This window comes from Pimephales promelas, chromosome 23 (assembly GCF_988280905.1).
Source record: "Pimephales promelas chromosome 23, fPimPro1.hap1.1, whole genome shotgun sequence".
NCBI lineage: Eukaryota > Metazoa > Chordata > Actinopteri > Cypriniformes > Leuciscidae > Pimephales > Pimephales promelas.
The window spans coordinates 6699202-6717609 of record NC_142791.1 but is presented as its reverse complement, the minus strand read 5'-3'; the positions used below and the strand labels follow the sequence as shown (position 1 = coordinate 6717609).

The 18408-nt window shown below is 37.2% G+C and overlaps 2 protein-coding genes across 5 annotated transcripts in view; one reads left to right on the top strand and one right to left on the bottom strand.

The window, feature by feature from the left end:
- Positions 1 to 18408, top strand: part of tmtops3b (teleost multiple tissue opsin 3b) — a 30089-nt gene that overhangs the window by 11254 nt on the left and 427 nt on the right. For 2 of the 3 annotated variants that reach the window (XR_016149450.1, XR_016149449.1), the window contains 2 exons: positions 9971 to 10074; positions 12447 to 12502. Coding sequence is in view for 1 of the 3 variants with exons in the window: in XM_089126198.1 (XP_088982324.1) it covers positions 9971 to 10056 (86 nt within the window). In the remaining 2 variants the exon portion in view is untranslated. Of the gene's footprint in view, positions 1 to 9970; positions 10194 to 12446; positions 12503 to 18408 lie in introns of those variants that run through there. The other variant, XM_089126198.1, reaches the window with a different exon arrangement.
- On the bottom strand, positions 1644 to 17723 carry fgf13b (fibroblast growth factor 13b). Of its 2 annotated transcripts, XM_089126199.1 has the most exons (7): positions 17432 to 17723; positions 17069 to 17211; positions 12422 to 12589; positions 7282 to 7392; positions 7082 to 7185; positions 5764 to 5962; positions 1644 to 3058 (listed from the first exon to the last, which is right to left on the bottom strand). In XM_089126199.1, exons 2-7 carry the CDS (start codon positions 17118 to 17120, stop codon positions 2922 to 2924), a joined length of 771 nt encoding a protein of 256 aa, XP_088982325.1. In that variant the 5' UTR covers positions 17121 to 17211; positions 17432 to 17723; the 3' UTR covers positions 1644 to 2921. The 2 variants fall into 2 exon arrangements, with proteins under 2 accessions (XP_088982325.1, XP_039523428.1); XM_039667494.2 differs by lacking the exon at positions 12422 to 12589 and having other exon boundaries at positions 17432 to 17710.

The following is an 18408-nucleotide window of genomic DNA, read 5'->3' as shown; positions in this document are numbered from 1 at the left end:
TCATTTCATTTTCCTCCGTTGCTTTAAATTGCTTGCTTTATTGCTCTGTCTAAAATGCTTGATTGCGTCAATTCTTTACTTTCAGTGCTTTACATTATTTAATGGTTTGATCATATTATTTTAGTTGAATAGAGTTGAATTGGATGGCCATTTACAGTATATAAACAACAGTAGATGGTTTTCCAATGGCCTCCTCATTGGTTATGCATTAGACGTTATCAAGGTTTCATTACACCACTCCAGTGAAGCAATGCACAACAAAATCAATTTCTTCGTTCATGGTGACTTCATCAATATGAATTCATGAATAGAAAAACAGGTAGAACCATCTACTTAAAAATCAAACCGTGCTTGCTGACCTGATGTTTATTCACGACTTCTCGTTTAAATTCGGACTATTTATGCAGCGCAATGCCAAAATGAACATTGAGTACGTTTCTGAGTTCTGAATGTCACAGTCTGCGCATTTAAAGGATGTGATTTTCACTGACAAACTGGTACATAACTTCAAAAAAACTGGTACATAACAAATTCATCAGGTAATTAAAGCCACTTTTTGTTATTTGCTACTGTCTTCATAATATTGTTCAGTTAAAGGAGTAATTCTTTGTTCTTTGTAAGTTTTTGATGGAAACATTCCAGGATTTTTCTCCATATAATGGACTTTAATGGGAACCAAACGGTTCGAGGTCCAAAAGACAGTTTCAGTGCAAACTGTGTAGCTTGATAAGTTAATTTTATGGAGAAAAATCCTGGAATGTTTTCATCAAAAACCTTAATTTCTTTTCGACTGAAGATAGAAAGACATGGACATCTTGGATGACATGGTGGTGAGTAAATTATCAGCAAACGTTTTTTTAAAAAGTGAACTACTCCTTTAATATTACTGATAACTTCAGCCTAGTATGTCAAACTAATTTTAAATAAATTAAGTTATTATAAATGCAAAGAATAATATACAGTCAGATCTGCAGTAATGAGCTAATCAGAATTAAGTATTTCAGAGAGGTTCACTTTTTGATGCACTTTTTGTACCATATGTTTAAAACTAAGGTTATTGATCATTTTAACATTATTCAAGTCTGCAATGGGATATGGTCACATTCGAGGTATAAACAAAATACTAAGAGCTTTTTTAGCTTAAAAATGTTTAGCTTACCGCAAGGGCATCCAAGGTGTAGGTGTCTTTGTTTCTGCAGTAGTTTCAATTTTGATATTTTTGGGTCTAACCGTTCTTGCCTGTCAGTCATTTAATGGAGGTCTATGGTCACCACCTCAAAGAGCATGCACAGAGAAGTCCAAATTAAACACGATTTAATGACTCGTAAATGTAAGTACACATTGATGGCCTAAGACACGAAATGAGCGCTTTGTGTGAGAAAATGAACAGTATTTATATTGTTTTTATCTCAGCCATGATTCTCTGTGCATGCTCATTGGGGTGGTGACCATAGACCTCCATTATATGACTGATAGACACGAACGGTTTGACCTTAAAATATCAAAATTGAAACTACTGCGGAAACAAAGACACCTACATCTTGGATGCCATTGAAGTAAGCTAAAACATACCAAAAAGTGTAAAGCGCTATATAAATGTAACAAATTATTATTATTATTATTATCAAACGTCATGAGTGCTCTGAACATACAAAACATTTTATTCAGTGCAGCTTCTTAAATGTACAACATATAATAAACGTAGCAGTAGCAGGATAAAATGCACTTATATACATTTGTATTTTACTCCAGTATCCATTAGAGCACATGGTTCCATATTGTAGTTAATATACAGCTACACAACATGCAGCGTCCATTGTCCCCCATGCATTAAATATGCTTCACACACACACACACACATACATATCACAGTAGAGGATTTTGATCAAAATTATAACCAGGGGCTGCTGCCTGACCACTGAAGACGAGAAAGAATAACTATAGGAACGAAATTTCATACACAAGTTGTTTCCTTATGCTGATTTAGCCCTGTTGGAGCAATGGAAGCTTCCTCTTGCTTGGTTTTCATGACATTTTTGTTGAGTGGAAAAAAGCCTGGCCTGTTTTTACTTAATCATGTTAATCAATAATTTAAACATTTTCTGATTTGACACTTCTCCAAGATGCTGGGTTCCCAAATTAGAAGGGAAGTAAAGGAAGACATAAACCGATAAAAAAGCAGGGGACGCACAGCGAGTAGCCTTTATCTATCCTGAATACATTTCCTCTAAACTAAATGACACTCACTCCAGTGGTTTTTCTGAGGAAGCCGAAATTACACAGATTGACTTACTTCAATATAAAGAGACTAATGACATCTTTGGTGTGCAGACAGACCGAACCCTAAATCTGTTTATTTATTTGCGGAATAACAATGTGTGTGTGTGGGGGGGTGGGCTGATAAGATAAGACAAAGAGAAGAGAGGAGCAAACCGGCTTGTCTACAAAGCACACAACAATGAACCGCTGCCTCAAAAAAGCTGAGCTGAAATACTTGCATCATATGTCCAAAACCTTTGGGATTTCTGCCTCTATATACCGATAAATGGGTCGCACAAGCTGCTATTGTCATATTGCAGTTGACTCAGCTCTATGGAGTTGGCATCCCTAAGAGGAAATAGAGCAAAACACAAGAGTAGGTGTTCTAGAAGATTCTGTGACAATGTCACGGGGGAGAACCACAGCTCTTTATGCTACACACGGAAACGGGGATCGACCGCAAATGACCCCTACATCGGTAAAATGGCTTGATTTGTTTGTCTCAGGAGGTTGACCTGCAGAAGATTGTACAATGTAGGTTTGCACTTCAGTTCTCATCACAGTGATTTCAGGAAACACTAGCTAGCGACCAGCTAAGGGTTTCACCGCACTCTTGTAAACACGTTTGTGCTGTTTAGTTGACGGTAGAGTCCAGCAGCAGGTTATGTCGACTCGTTCTGGCTGAGAGTCTTGCCGCCGTTGAGCATGGCCGAGGCGCTGCGGCTCTTCGTCGGAGTGCCACTTCCGGAGCGGGAGAACTCGGTCAGTTCGTGGAGCGACGGCTCTCTGTACATAGCAACTATAATGGGGAGAGACACAAGCAACAGGCCCCGTGAATCTCATGTTCAGGTTCCAGCAAGCTTGTCTCTTTATTAGTAAATCAATACCTTCTATTAGTGTCTACACAAGGGATGGGAATCACAAGAAATTGAATGATTCGGAATCCTTAAGGGCTCCTTTACTAATTCTTTCGAAGAAATGTTTGGAAAACAGATTATTTCAATAATAAAATAAAAAACAATGAAGAATATAAAATGTGGGAACATATTTCATACCTCTTTATATAATAAAATAATATAAAAACTGCTCATTCACAATTGTTTGCAGTCTGTATGTTCCGCGCTGAACAGCAATGTAACATTGAACACTTTCATGAGTATTTCCTGCCCCATCTCTGATATTTGCATAAGTTTGTCGCATTTTTGGCAGTCGCACGTAACTTTTCAAACTGGCTCCTCTACGGTAAAATGATTGAATGTACCAATATATCCACACAAAACAACTGACCGTCAATATTTTTGAAAGAAAAATGTAAAGACTTTTCTAGCAATGTTAAGAATTATTTAATGAGTATAAAATGGTTCTTTTTGACATAATTATTGATACACATTATTCTTAACCGCTCATTTAAAAGAAATAGTGTTTTAAAGAAATACGTTTTAGTGAAGTAATTCTCATTTGTGCTCATAGTTTTGATTAGAATTAGAATATTGATTGGGCGGTCACATACGGTCTAGCCGTAAAAGTTCAAATATTTCAGCAAGATCAAAACAGAACTTAAAATTCCACATACCCATATATGATCGGAAACCCACTTAGCTCCCATATTATACTCTATATTAGAAATGAATGACTTCCGGTCTGTTTGTCGGAATGGAAAATCCGTAACGCTTCCTTTTACAGTACAGTACTTACAGTGTACTTACCTAGAAAGTACTGGCTAAGATAAGGTAAGTACATGGAACAGGGGTAGGTTCAGGGTTAGTACTAGTTATTATCCAGTAATTGTAGTTACTAAAATAAGTACGTAGTATTTACATGGGTAACTGGACTGTAAAAGGAAGCGTTACCGGAAAATCATCATTTGACAAGTTCTAGGTAAGTACCCTACTGCAGTAAAAGAATAATTTTGCCCTGCACCTTGTTCTAATATAACATAACTTTGTTTTAAATCCAATTGCATGGAGCACCTGTGCTCATTTCAAGTAGATTAATGTCTAGTCATCTTAGCTTGAATTATGACAGTGCACAAGCAGCTGCAGGTTTTGATTTCCCCTCAGATTTAGCCAGTTCTGAGAAAGAAAGGCACCATTTTAATTTAGGGAGGAAAAATGATTTCATCAAGGGGTCTAATAAGGTGTGACTATACTTAACTATGCCTTCTTTTATGGTCGGTGATGTTTTAAGAATTCTAGTTAGATTCTAGTTAATGCAGTAATTATTTTCTTATTTTGGCCAATAACCCATAAATAGTTAATATGAACATTTTATTGTATTTTGTCTAAGAGAATAAAACTAAGAGTTTTAAGAGAATTAAGGTCAAAATCTCTCAGAGAATTAGCCAAAGGTCAATTCTGTCTTAGTCTAAGGCTAAGCTCTGTCTGTGAAACCAGCCCATAATGTTTTTAAAGATTAACTTTAAGTCCAGACTGATCTCATGAAATGGCGTATGTATGACACGCCAATTCGTATTTCCATTTTTGGCATGCTATCAACATGCATAATCTCTTTTCAGCGTGTTTATGACATTACATTACTCTCTATATAAATAAATATATGACCTACCCCAACCCCGTCCCTAAACCTACCCGTCACTGGGGTTAATGAGTCTGCCCCTACCATCCTAGGAAAAAAATATCGCTCCCCAGATGTAGATTTACATTTTGCTTCGTTTCGCTCGGACATTTAACGGCGTGTACATACACGCAAAAGATGACGGTTTGTTTTGGCGTGGACATACACGCATACAAGCGGATAGCTCAAAATGCGTATAGATGACACGCCACTTGACTTGAAAGTGGCGTGTATGTTTACGCAAAGTCATGATGCCATGTTGTTAAAGGGATACTCCACTTTTTTTGGAAATAGGCTCATTTTACCACTCCCCCAGAGTTAAACAGTTGAGTTTTACCGTTTTCGAATCCATTCAGCCGATTTTCTGATATTTAGAAGAATATCAGTAACCAGACAGTTTCTGGTCTCATTGACTTATAGTAGGAAAAACATATACTATGGAAGTCAATAAGACCAGAAACTATCGGTTTACTGATATTCTTCTAAATATCAGAAAATCGGCTGAATACATCCGAAAACGGTAAAACCCAACTGTTTAACTCTGGGGGAGTGGTAAAATGAGCCTATCTCCAAAAAAAAGTGGAGTATCCCTTTAAGTCAGAGTCCAATAAAATGTCTGATAAAACATATGGTAACAATCCTGCACCCTAAACAGAATTTGCTGAGCAAGTTAAAGTTAGTTAAACTGTCAACATGTTTACATGGACATCCCTTATGCACACCAAGGTTATGCCTTATAATTTAGAGACAAGCATGCTCTTCCAGATGCATTTTCATCTTTTCATAAATCAATAACACCAAATAACTGCAGATACGACCTGAAAGCCAACAACCTACTTGAATGCTTGTGCTCCAATCAGCCAATTTATCCTCAATCTAAAGAAGATATTTTTAGAAAGCTATCAGCCTGGCTTAAACGCTTAAACAAACCTTTGAGAGGTTTGGGGATGAAGTGTGCAGCCGGCTTGGTCTTCTTTACATGGTTGCCCTTCATGACTTGACCCTCTTTGTTGAGACCCAGGTACCAGCCTCGGCCCGACTGCTGCTGCCGATAGATCATTGACGAGTAGGTCACGTAATAGTTCTCAAACACTGACTCTTTGAATTTGCACTCAGGCGTGAAGTGCTCCTGTGAGAGTAAAACAGGCAGAGAAGACAGAGAGAATTATTCTTCCATGTTTGTGGAGGAGTATTTGCATAAGAGAGAGGAAAAGAAAATGTGTGTGCGAGGGTGTGGAGGGATGGTCCAGACCAGCCTCCATCAATATCCACACGACGACACCTCATCATGATTTGTCTTTAAACCTGGAGGTAAATTCCACTGATTGGAACTGTAATAAGTGGTCTAAACATGGTAGCACGCCGCCCCGTCCAGTTTGTGGTTCGGATTGATTACCGTTAGACTCCTGAGGCCCGAAACAATTTGACTCATTCCTGAGGATCAATACATTCATCCTGGGGAAAACAACCACTCAAAATCAACGAGGAGATACGTGTACACCGGCACGACCATAGGTGCGAGTTCGAGTTATTCCTGTGGGCAGTCAGGCGTGAACCCGCAAAGCCAAGGTACAGAGTAAACTGTTCCTGCGTTATGAAAGCACAGACCTGGCCACTTCAAATGCCAGCAATGTTGCTCAAAGTGTCCATTTTGAAGTGACAGAAGCACTTATTGGCACGGCACTAAATTATTCATGTCGCCACAGCACATTTAATCAAAGGAAAGAGGCGAGGGAGGCAGTCGCAAAACAGAATATCCATTAGAGCGTAATATTTAAAAACTCGAAAACTGTAGAAAACCTCGGGTATGATGATGCATCATCTCCCGAGAGCGTTCTATTCATAGTCCAAATACAAAGCAATTATTCGAAGTGTGAATTATCTTTGTGAGGTTGCGAGGTGCTAACAAGAACGTCTAAATATGCCATCATCTCTTCTTTGAATATGAAGATCACGATACACTGCTGCGATAAATAAGAGGGGCAGATGGTGTTTGGGCAGGAGTTGGATCTCATTATCTCTTCAGTCTATCGATCGCCCGCTGTCTGGAATCCAACCTGCAACCTTTAAGTTAACAGCTCGGATCCTCAGGCATCCATGATGCTGTCAAAGACATAGATTTAACTCCGATGAGAGCGGCAGAGACGAAATGTGGGATGTTTACGACTGCCCTGAACTCAGAAGAGCCCACAATGTGTAGGAGGGACTCACAAAGATGCAGTTTTCATGCAGAGTTCATCCTACTTACAGAGGTGTACAGGTAGCCCTCGTTGTTCATGGCCAGGTAGAGCTTGGTCTGAACGCCCTGTATAGCCACCACCCGCAGCCCAACAGGGATGAGGTTGAAAATAGCTGTGAAGTTACAGTACAACAAAACAGAATTGAACCCATGGGAAAGAAGTGTGTAGGCTCAGTCGTGTTTGAACGTGTTTCATGTAGCGAACAGACCATAGCTATTATCTTCCTCCTTTGTACCATTGATGGTCCCATCAGCTTGGAGTTGTAGATGAAAGCCTTGTCGACTGTAGAGCTTGGTGACTATCCCCTTGAGCTGAGGCTCTGTAAAATTGACATAACACATATTAGGAGAAAGGGGGGGAAAGGAAGGGCATGCAACAGCACATTATATGAGGTGAAGAAGAAGAAGAGCATCTAACACAAAGGCACAGCTTGGGCAAGCCAAGGAAACCATCAAATGTGAATTGTGAAAACATAGTGAGTGCTGGTGCCAACAGGACCCAGTGATTTGCCAAGCATGCCTTAGTGTTTAGGAGATAGATGACTGTGACTTATATAACATACATTTCTGTAGGCTATCTCTGAATTTATGAGTTCCAAACCTTTATTTCCTCATTGTATACAAGAGAAAATGCAACAAAAAAGAGCAACGAGAGCACATCACGTTAATGTTTACCGATTCTGTGCTATTGATATTTGATGATGATGTAAAATAATAAATTGTTTTAGTCATCCATTAAAATTCCCATCTCCACAAGCAGAGGTATGATCTGACCAATAGTACACTGTGAAAATGAATATGCTTTATCTAATCAATAAAATTGTGGCAACAGATTACAAGTAATATTATTAATTAAATTGAACAAATTGAGTAATAATTAATCAAATTATCCCTTAAAAGTTAACCATTTAAAATGAGTAAAGTTTACACCAAAAAATTCAACAAAAAAACAGACGTCAAAAATTAATTATTTTATATTATCTTTATTTTATATTGCCAACATTGAAGACATCTGATGTTATCAAGCAGAATCACTGAAGGAGAAACCCGTCATTTTAAAACAAACCTAAAACAAACACTGATCACCATAATGATGACTTAAACATACTTTTTTTGTACGATTTACTCATTTTAAATGGTTAGATTTAAAGGAATTAATTTGATTAATTATTACTCAATTCTATTCTTAAATTTAATTAATAATATTGCCAGTAATCTGCCACAATTTTTTTGATTAGATAAAGTGCATTAATTTTTACAGTGAGTTCAGTCATATTAAATCATATGTGTTACTATTTATTAGTTTGTTATTTATGTTCCTATTATTAACATTAATTTGCATTTCTAATTTTATCTTGTAATTGGTTGTATTTTCAATGCTTTGAGCATGAATATCTCAACAGAATATATCATTTTAAAAGGTTTTTTTGTTGTTGATAATTTGCACGTTATCTGATGAAGCACATATTCTGTGACCCAACAAAAACCTCAACCTAGCAACCAAAAACTCACTATATTAATTCATAAACAACCGAATATAGTAAAAGACCAGCCAGTGATCATATCATCAGCATATTTACAACAAATGGCCATTATCAGCAATAACAATCTATCAAATAAAAAGTCAGCACAACCCAGAGTGCCACAGATCTCTGTTTATTTGATCCAGACTGCATGATATAGTGAGAACAAGTGAGGAGCTGTGTGACCTGGTGATATTGCAACATCAGCTCTAGCTCAAAGAGAAGCCAGTGTTCAAAAGCAGTGGACTGTGAAATCCTTGTCTTGCTACTCTGCGCAGCGGATCTTAGTGCATAAGGAGTTAAATATAGAGCAGTAGTGTATTAATGAGGATGATGATGACGATGATTGATGGACATGGCTATCTGGGTAAAGTCTGGTAAAAAGAACACACATAACATCAGACCTGGCCGTCTTCTTTTGCGTTTCTTCGAGCCGAAGAGTTTGACGCGTGAGAATAAGTTGAGCCTGCTGGGCTTCTCGCAGTTCCCTATGCTCTTGTTGGGGCTGCTGGCGCATCGGTTGGCATTGGCTTTCTCCCGCTCCCTCGCTTGCCTCTTCTGCCGAATGAGGGAGCTGGCGATCGCTGCGGCTGTAGCCAGTTTGGCGTTTTGTTGTAGCGACGCGTCCCAGATTAAAAATGACCATATGTTGTATATATTAAAGTCCTGTGTGCTCAGAACATTGTCACTGAGGTGGAAAAATCAATACTCCATGACGGAATGCGTAACGGTCATTTCAGAAGAAAGAGCATTTTTTTTTTGTTTGTTTCATTGACAAATCACTTGGTTTGAAGCCTTTCCAGTCGCTTCATTCAGCGTCGGCTGTTGTGCCCTGCCATGGTGCAGCAGATCCCGGACAGCAGCAGCTCCTCTTCTTCTCTTCGGGGAAAAAAGCTGTCTTCTAGAAAATGTTGCCTTTTTGTTGCGCGTTTGTCTGAGAGAGAAACGCGTGCCATTGTGCCATATCCAAAGCTTTACCAAGCCATGCGCTGATTCAGAAAAACGGGCACCTGTTAACACACCGCGTCTGAGGAAATAATTAAATAGTGTCTTTATGCGAGAACGAGGAGGTGGGTGGGGGATTGTGCTGGAAAATTATGAGCAAGAGGTCCCCGCCTTTCAATAATGCAGCTTTTAATTGAAGTTGAGTAGATTAATCGTCTTCCCCTGCAGATGCGCTCTCGTTTTCAGCAGTGGAGATCTGCATAGGTACTCAACAGATTCCCCGTCCCCGTTCCCCCAAGACCGCCCAAAATATGGAAATTCAAAGGCGTAGGAAACGGCACATAAACTCTGGTGTCAGCAATATGATCCATGAAAGAAAAATATCCACATCCACTATTGCAGAGATTTCAGACTGCTCTCTTTTCGACAGTGGGTTGTATTGCAGCAGCAGCAGCAGCAGCAGCTCGTTCTCCTGCAGCAGCACGGCCCCAGAGACGTGACTGTGGTCTTCAATAAGCAGCTGTGTATAATCAGGTAACATTAGAGCCTCTTGAGGCTCCTGAAATGAGGAGTGGCCTTTGTGCCACATATAATCCAACTCATTAATAGTTTTTTTTTATGTATATCATTTTTTGTTTTGTTCTGTACAATTATACACTCAATTTATTGGCACTGATGGTTCAATAAAGAACCTTAAACATGTGCCATGAACCTTTCCATTGCAAAAAAAAAGGTTCTTTATAAGGAAAAAAAGTTCTTTAGATTATTAAAATGTCCTTTACAGAAAAACAATTCTTCTTTTAAGAACTGCTCACTGAAAGTTTCATGAGGGGAACCAAAATGGTTCTTTTATGGCATTGCTGCGAAAACCCACTTTTGGAACCTTTATTTTAAAGAGTGTAAAAAAAAACTGTGGTTGTTAGAAAAATACAACCGTATTACAAAAAAAATTACCCTTAAAAGCATTTTTGAAGCATTACAATGACAAGTTACTGTAAAAATGAAGTGCTTTATCTAATCAAAAAAATTGTGGCAACAGATTACAAGCAATATTATGAATTCAATTTAACAATATAGAATTGAGTAATAATTAATCAAATTAAATCCTTAAAAGTTAACCATTTAAAATGAGTAAAACGCCCCCCCCCCCCCCAAAAAAAAAAACAACAAAAAAAAAACGTACATTTAAGTCACCATTATGGTGATCATTGTTTGTTTTAACTTTTAAGTAATAATTTGATTAATTATTACTCAATTCTAATTTGTTCAATTTAATTAATAATATTGCTTGTAATCTGTTGCCACAATTTTATTGATTAGATAATGCATATTCATTTGTACAGTGTAAATTTGTACAGTGTGGTTTTCAGATATGTTTTTTACTGCAAACTACACTGACAAGGCCACATAACGACTAAAAATTAATCAAAATTGGCCTCTGCAGCAACTAATAATAACATACACCATCAGTGTGACACACATGTCACTAAAATAATGCAGTAAAACAATTTTTTAATAATAAACAAAAGATTGTTCTAACCAGGAATTCTGGGAAAGCATCTTTCCTCATTAATTAAAGGTGATTCTTATTATTCATAAAAAAAACTATTTCACTAATATGTAACTAAATGCATGTTTTTTTTTTTCTTTTTAAATATAAATTTAACTTAAGGAAATTCATATGTTGTACACTCTAAACAATGCTGGGTTGTTTTAATCCAAATTTGGGTTGAATATGGACAAACCCAAATGTTGGGTTAAAAATGTAATTTAAAATTTTAACCCAACTTCAACTTTCACTTTTAACTGTAATTTTTTTTATGACTTTTTAACCCAACATTTGGGTTTGTCCATATTTGACCCAAATTTGGGTTGAAACAACCCAGTATTTTTTAGAGTGTACTGTACTTATATATCAAATATCAACAAATCTTCAGCAATTTCACATGAATTATCTTACATAGGCATATGGCATATGGCATATATATAATATTACATAAAATAATCTTACTGTAAGGTAAAGTTAAATAAGGTTAAATGAATGGTTATATAATATTTATATATATATATATATATATAATATATATATATTTTATATTTATATATAATATATATATAATATTTCCCTGAAGATGATGTTTCCGCATCAAGCTCATTTTTAAATTACCTAACAAAACATTTACACAGTGTATAGGATAGATGGTGCCAACAACATTAAAGAACAGCAGAACAATACATTATTTTCCATAGCGAATATACGAGTTTTCAAAACGGTTTGTTTTTTAAAACAGCAATCCTCTTTTGATTAAACAACTTGAAATCTCTTCCAAGCCACTTAGTTGAATTGGTGAATTTCAGCACCACGGACAGCACCAAAGACCCACGCCAAACAAATAAACCCATTCAACCACTCAAACATACCATGCATATAAATGTATATCTCATTCATTTGTCAAGCTCCTTTAAAGAAAGCCCCCTGATGTTTTCAGAACCATCTCAGACGAGAAGGCGAAAACAACCCCACCCCGATGAGGCTGATCTTTAAGTCACCACATGATGGCGCTAAAACATTTAAAATGAGCTGAGAGAGAACATTAGCGATCCTGAAGTGAACAATAAATCAGTGTGTAGGCTACATGCAGGAGTAACAATAACTTGTGCTGGCCTAGACGTGAAAACATTCCCTTACTATTCAGAGATAGAAAGTCCACCATAAAGCAGTTCATTCAAATTCATAACAGCACTTCGTGCACTGAACGTCTACAACGCATGCTATTTCCGGTGGGTTACGGTGTATTTTGGGGGGTTTGGTTATCTTTCGTGAAATTAACATTTAAGGTGCTAGGCAGGCAGAACCGATAAACCTCTCATCTCTACAAACCTTCACCGTTTTCTTTTTTCTTTAGAAAGAAGAGTTTCCAGAATGGACAGCAAAAGAGCTCCTGACATTTACTATGAAAGGGTGAGTTTTCTTTCTTATCTACTGCAAGAGACTGAGTTGACTCCGTCCGCAACAGAATGTACTCCTTGCCATCTTGAATTGTGTATACTTCAACATAGTGACAGAACAACAAGTATTAGAGAAAAAAAAAATCTGGTAGGACAAACACGCACACAGCCCGAAAGAAAGAGACCAATAAAGTTAGAAAAGATGATAGGCAGGCTACTGCCATCTGGTGGTATTGGTAAAGCCTTGTATTTAGTGATAACTACACTATCCTCTTCACTAATGTGGTGGTATAATGTAGCCTGGGACAATTTCTGCAAATTTAGATTTGCTAAGCAAGTTAGTCTGGCAAAGAGAAACCAATCAGAAACGTTGGGGCGGGATTTATCACGATGACGACCGCAAACATGTTATTAAAATATTTTTTTTTTATCATAAAGAATGTTTAAATACTAATATCAGCTTACGAGGTAAACAGAGGCGGAGTTAGTGGTGCTTCGGAGGCTGCTACTGCTGAAGATGATTATGGAGAGGTCTGCGCACCCCCTCACAAAAAAGAGAAATCTTGGAGATCTGCTTAATAAACACAGGTCTGAAATCTCTGCCCCTTTACCGATTAGAGCACGAGCTGACACGGAGTAAAGCCTTGTTTACACTCGAGACGTCCGCACGAGCGTAAAGGTGCGCTCTGCAAAAATGACGCGTTCGGTGCGCAAGACCGGCAAGACCACATTTCGCTTGGCTGTATGCACGGCTTTTTTTGTAACCGCGCGCGCGGCGCCGCGTCCGAGAATGTACGTCTCAGCTTCATCAACTGTGTCTTTTACCTCACGCAAACATGCACTGAAAATTTCAAAAACGTTTAACCATTTATGTTCAGTTAGACAATGATGGAGGGACCCAAGAAGTGACAACATGTAGAATGCAACAGGATATTTTTGAATGCTTAGTTAATGAATTTTATATAGATGATGTGGAGTTAACTATATTCTAGTTATTTATTAGCATTTTCTGCCATGACAATGTTCCAGGGTTGGTTCATGTAAATTCTAGGGTTGGTGATGTCACTAACCCAGGAGGAATGTTGTGTAGGCCCTACAGCCATTTGTTGTAGCAGCCTATTAAAAAAAACCTTTGCTTTGAAATGTAAGCATTGTTACTTTGCATATGTTGTTTATGCTCAAACAGTTACATTACACACTAACTAAAGTTAGAAAAGTGAAATCATAATCAACCACCCATTTAAACTATTAACTGAAACATTTGTGTTCAATAATTACAAAGCTGAACACATCACAGTATTAAGACATTTGTCAAAATTGTATTCATGCAATTACGCATACACATACAAATTTGACATAATAGCCTACAATATTGTTTTCTATGATACCAACTGCAAAAACAAAGGGGGAAAGACAATTTTTTTTAAATTGTCCAACATAATGTATTTTCTAGCCTGCCTGTATTTACATTTTAGAAAAATATGTTTTTTTATTATTTGTTTACACATGTGTGGTCGATTTATATATAGTAGATCCCATATGATGAATTCTTGTCACTGACACTTTTATGAGGTTTAATCGCTGAGGCTTAAACAAAGAAAATCAATGTTGTTAGTTTTAACACAGAATATGATATAGGTTAACATTAGTTAATGGATTGACTAACATTAAATAATAATGAGTAATCCATTTGTAACTGTATTTATTAATCTTTGATAACAATAATTAATGGCAATAAAACTGTTCATTGTTTGTTCCTATATGCTCAGGTCCATTAATAATAATAATAATAATAATAATAATAATACAATAATAATAATAATAATAATATTAATGAATGCAACTTTTTATTTACGTAATATATTAGTAAAAGATAAAATTAACATTAAATCAGATTAGATTAATCTAAGGCTTAGATTAAGCAAGGATTAGTCCTTAGTTCAATTACAACATTTAAGTAGCTTTTATAAATGTCCCTTAAAAACCTTACTGGTGTGCATCTTGAGACAAAACAATTACACTGACATATTTGAAGATATGTTAGTGCAAGTTTCTTTCAGTTAAAACAGCTCAAACATGCATTTTCAGTTATTACTATTGTTACTATATGCTTAAGCCTTGTCTGTGAAACTGGCTGTAACTGATGCTCATAAATGGAACGTTATGAAAATGTATATTTGAAGTAAAACTAAAAACATGGACGGAAGTGGTGACAGATAAAGTGACCAGAATTAATGAAGGTGTAAATGGACGGTGTGTTCAATTAAAACTCAACACAAGATTAATCTCTCATTTAGGCTGAATCCCCAAAGGTCTATTATATATAATTAAAAGCTGTGTCTTAATGAGCCCTCATTTAACATGGCCTCAGTGTAGATGTGTAGATTGTTCCTCGCTTTTCCATGACGTAATAAACTTTAATGAGTTTTTCCTGTAACAATTTAATCAAACATAATCCTCGGCACAGGCATTTACAGCTCCCCCTCAGGGGCTTGTGAAGCTTTATTACTTATAACTCAACCACACAACACACATAGCCAAGACTAAAAATCAGGCATGCACTTTAATGCTTGTTGACCTTATATAAAATGTTATGCAATTTATGTCCAGTGAAAGAACCACTGTAGACACTAAAAACAGAATACATCTGCTTTAAGGCCCTTTCACACTGAACGCGATTTTGACGCGCGAATAATTCGCGCGATGGTTTTATTTTTTGATCAGCTGTTTGTGTAATGAGTGCTTCCACACCGAACGCGAATCTGCTGCGGCGAAAAAACGACTTTTATTTTTTTCGCTTCGATGTCGATTTTTGAGGCGAAAGAAAAGGCTTCAGCCAATCATATACAGGGAAACAAAGGTGACGTGACCGCAGCAATGACGGACGGACCTTCTGATTGCTTGTGTGTCGAGTCTGTGAATGAATATCTGAAACAAGGACTGGTGGGACGTTGTGCTCGTTCGTTCGTATCGAGCCCAACCGGGTGTTTACAAGGCTTTTCAGTCCATTTGAGCCTTCAATACGTTTACTAAAAGTGTTTATTTGATTGCATGTAAACGTAGCCCCTGATGAATGGGACAGCTCACCTTCTGCCATATGTTTCTAGCTCCGGTAGTGGGTGCCCCAAACCTTCTTTTCTGCTTTTAAATAAAATAAAAAGCCTGTCTTCACTGGATGATAATGATAGTGATGAAGAAGCTATGTGCCACGTCCCGCAAGTCATAGCACTGTACCGCATTTTTTTTTTGTCTGCATCCTTTTATTTAATCGCCCTTTAAATAACAATTCTACAATTTAAAAAAAATGTAATAAGAAAACATAGAAAATGCACAGCACAGACGTTAATGGAGCCATCACAAACAAACAAACTCTTCGTGGAGAGAGTGTTTGCTCTGATGAATGCTGCGTGGACAAGGAACCAGGCAACTGTGGACCTAAAGTGAACTGGTGAAAGTGAGCTCCACCTGCCAGTAGTTACTGCGAGTTACTGACATGCACATAATTAAAAAGAAGGTCCAATCGAAGCTGCCAGATCATCAGACAAATATAAATTCAAAATGCACTGATCGAATCCGGTAAGAACGCATTCATCTTTATCTTTCCTAATGGACTTATGTGCTTATTTGAAAATGTGCTATTTAGAGATTGGGATTTTTTTATTTTTTTATTAAGCCTATTAAAGCATCATGTTAACATCACTTCAAAAAGACATCTAATATAAAATCTATATTTATTCACCTATAGGCTATAATAATAAGTATAGAGTAGCCTACGTTTTCTGATGAAAATCAGGTCTGCTTTCATCGGCGCGAATGTTTTGGAATGTTGAAGTTCTGAACGTCGCAAATTCGCGTCGCGGCTGATGTGAATGGTTTTGACGCGAAATATTCTCACGCGAACTATTCGCTTTTTCGTTTCGCTTTTCCGTTACGCATCCGGTGTGAAAGGGCCATTATACAGCATGTTATGTATTTTTTATGAGGCAGCCTCTACGCCTCTTTGTCTCCATGGCAATAGGTACCCACAGCCTTCATCCGTGAACTGAAGCGCGGATAGTAGGCTATATCACGCTCAAGAAAAAGAAATAAAAACATAATTGTTTTCTTGCTGTCAACAGGTTTTATAGGGCGTTAGTTGTTGTGAGGCAAACGCAAACCGTGAGAAGACTGGAAAGCTATTTTTGCTGCTCGTGAAGCGCGCGCGCTCAGCTGTTAAAGTAGATTTAAAGTGACCGCATCACAAATGAGATTCACCTCAAATATAATCGCAAAATAAACATCACACTTGTTGGTTATGCATATCTTTAAGCTTAAACGCTAACATATTTTTTTTAATATCATTTAATTTTAAGTTGCTCTCTTTATAGATGCATAGATCGGCTTTGACGAGGAGGGAATCAATGTAATGATTTTCAGTCCAATACATTTTCAGGGCTTGACAGCGGCCCATTAATTGTAACCGTATGCATAACCAGAACTATCAATGGCTTCCAACGTGCGCCTTTTCCGCGCAATTATAAACAACCAAATTTATGAGGGTGGAACAATAAGGTTTAAGCAAAATAATGCGATGTCTTACCCTTGTTTGCATCCTTATCTTCTTTCGTCTTTAGTAATGCTTTCCCGCTCATAGATCCCAGTTTTGATGAAGAATTCCAGATGATACCAAATCGGTCCGATCATTTAAAACTGGCTCTTCTATTAAACAATGGCCAACCCCTCCTTAAAGGAACCAGAGCTCAGTTCATAACGATTTCCCATTGTAATATCTTTTTAATTATGTTTTTCATTTATTTTTAAATCCAAGAATACTATACATATCCAGAATAAATCCATTCTGTATGGTTTTACAATCACACTCACCAGATATTTGCAGCAATTTAATGTAAGCCTATTTAATGAATAATTTAGTCAGTGCATTGTAATGTTGCTGAATCCTTACCGTTTTCCGGTCGTTATTATTTTCTCTGGCAGGCGTGCATAACGCTTTGTTCCTTATGACAAAAGAAGGCAGCAAAGCAAGGCGTAAAAAACTGTCACAACAGTTTTCAGACAAAATTAAGACGTGAAAGACACTTCCCAAGCTGTTTTAGTGACGGTCAGTTTCCAGTCTGCAAGATTACAATTCGTGCGCTCACGATGTGCTTTGACACATCAATCAGACCACATGGCGGTGTATCACCCTCGCTACGCAACTATTGAGGTCGTGACGTGTTGTGAAGCCCAGTCCCAAAGTTCTCCACGTGACGCATGACGTCGCATTTCAGTCAGAAGAATAAAAAAAATGCTCTCTATTGACAAACATTGCGTAGATTTACGCAAGAACATTCATTATTTGAACTCTACGCATTTTTTGATTTACATGGTTTTGTTTAAAGAGCGACTACAGCTCGGTAAATAAGAATATAACCAAGAAAATATGTTAAATGGGTTAAAAAACAAACAAACAAACAAACAAACAAACGAAAATGGCCTAGATCAACAGGTAACGTTATGGCCCATCGTCAGCTCGCTATCATTTACGTTGTGCTTGCTTAATTTGTGGAGGCATTAGGCTACCAAGCCTGTACTGGTTAATTTTATTCATTCATTTTCTAAATAAATAACAGATTATATTAGTAGCCCACTGGATTTTCAGTAAGGCATCCTGTTTCATTTTCTAAATAGTTTTCTGCTGAGAAATTAAGTTCGCCTGAAAAGGTAGGCTAACTAGGATTCGAAAATATCGTTTGAGTGAGATAAATCTTTACAAATTGAATACCTGAATTATTAAGATGACAAAGAAAAGGTTGACTGACCACCAGAAAGCCTTAATTCCCATTGCATTCACCCATCCAAGAGCTGCATTAATTATGTAGTTTAAACTTCCTGTTTTACTGCCAGAGAGAAGTCACATATCCTGTTACATAAAAAAGATGA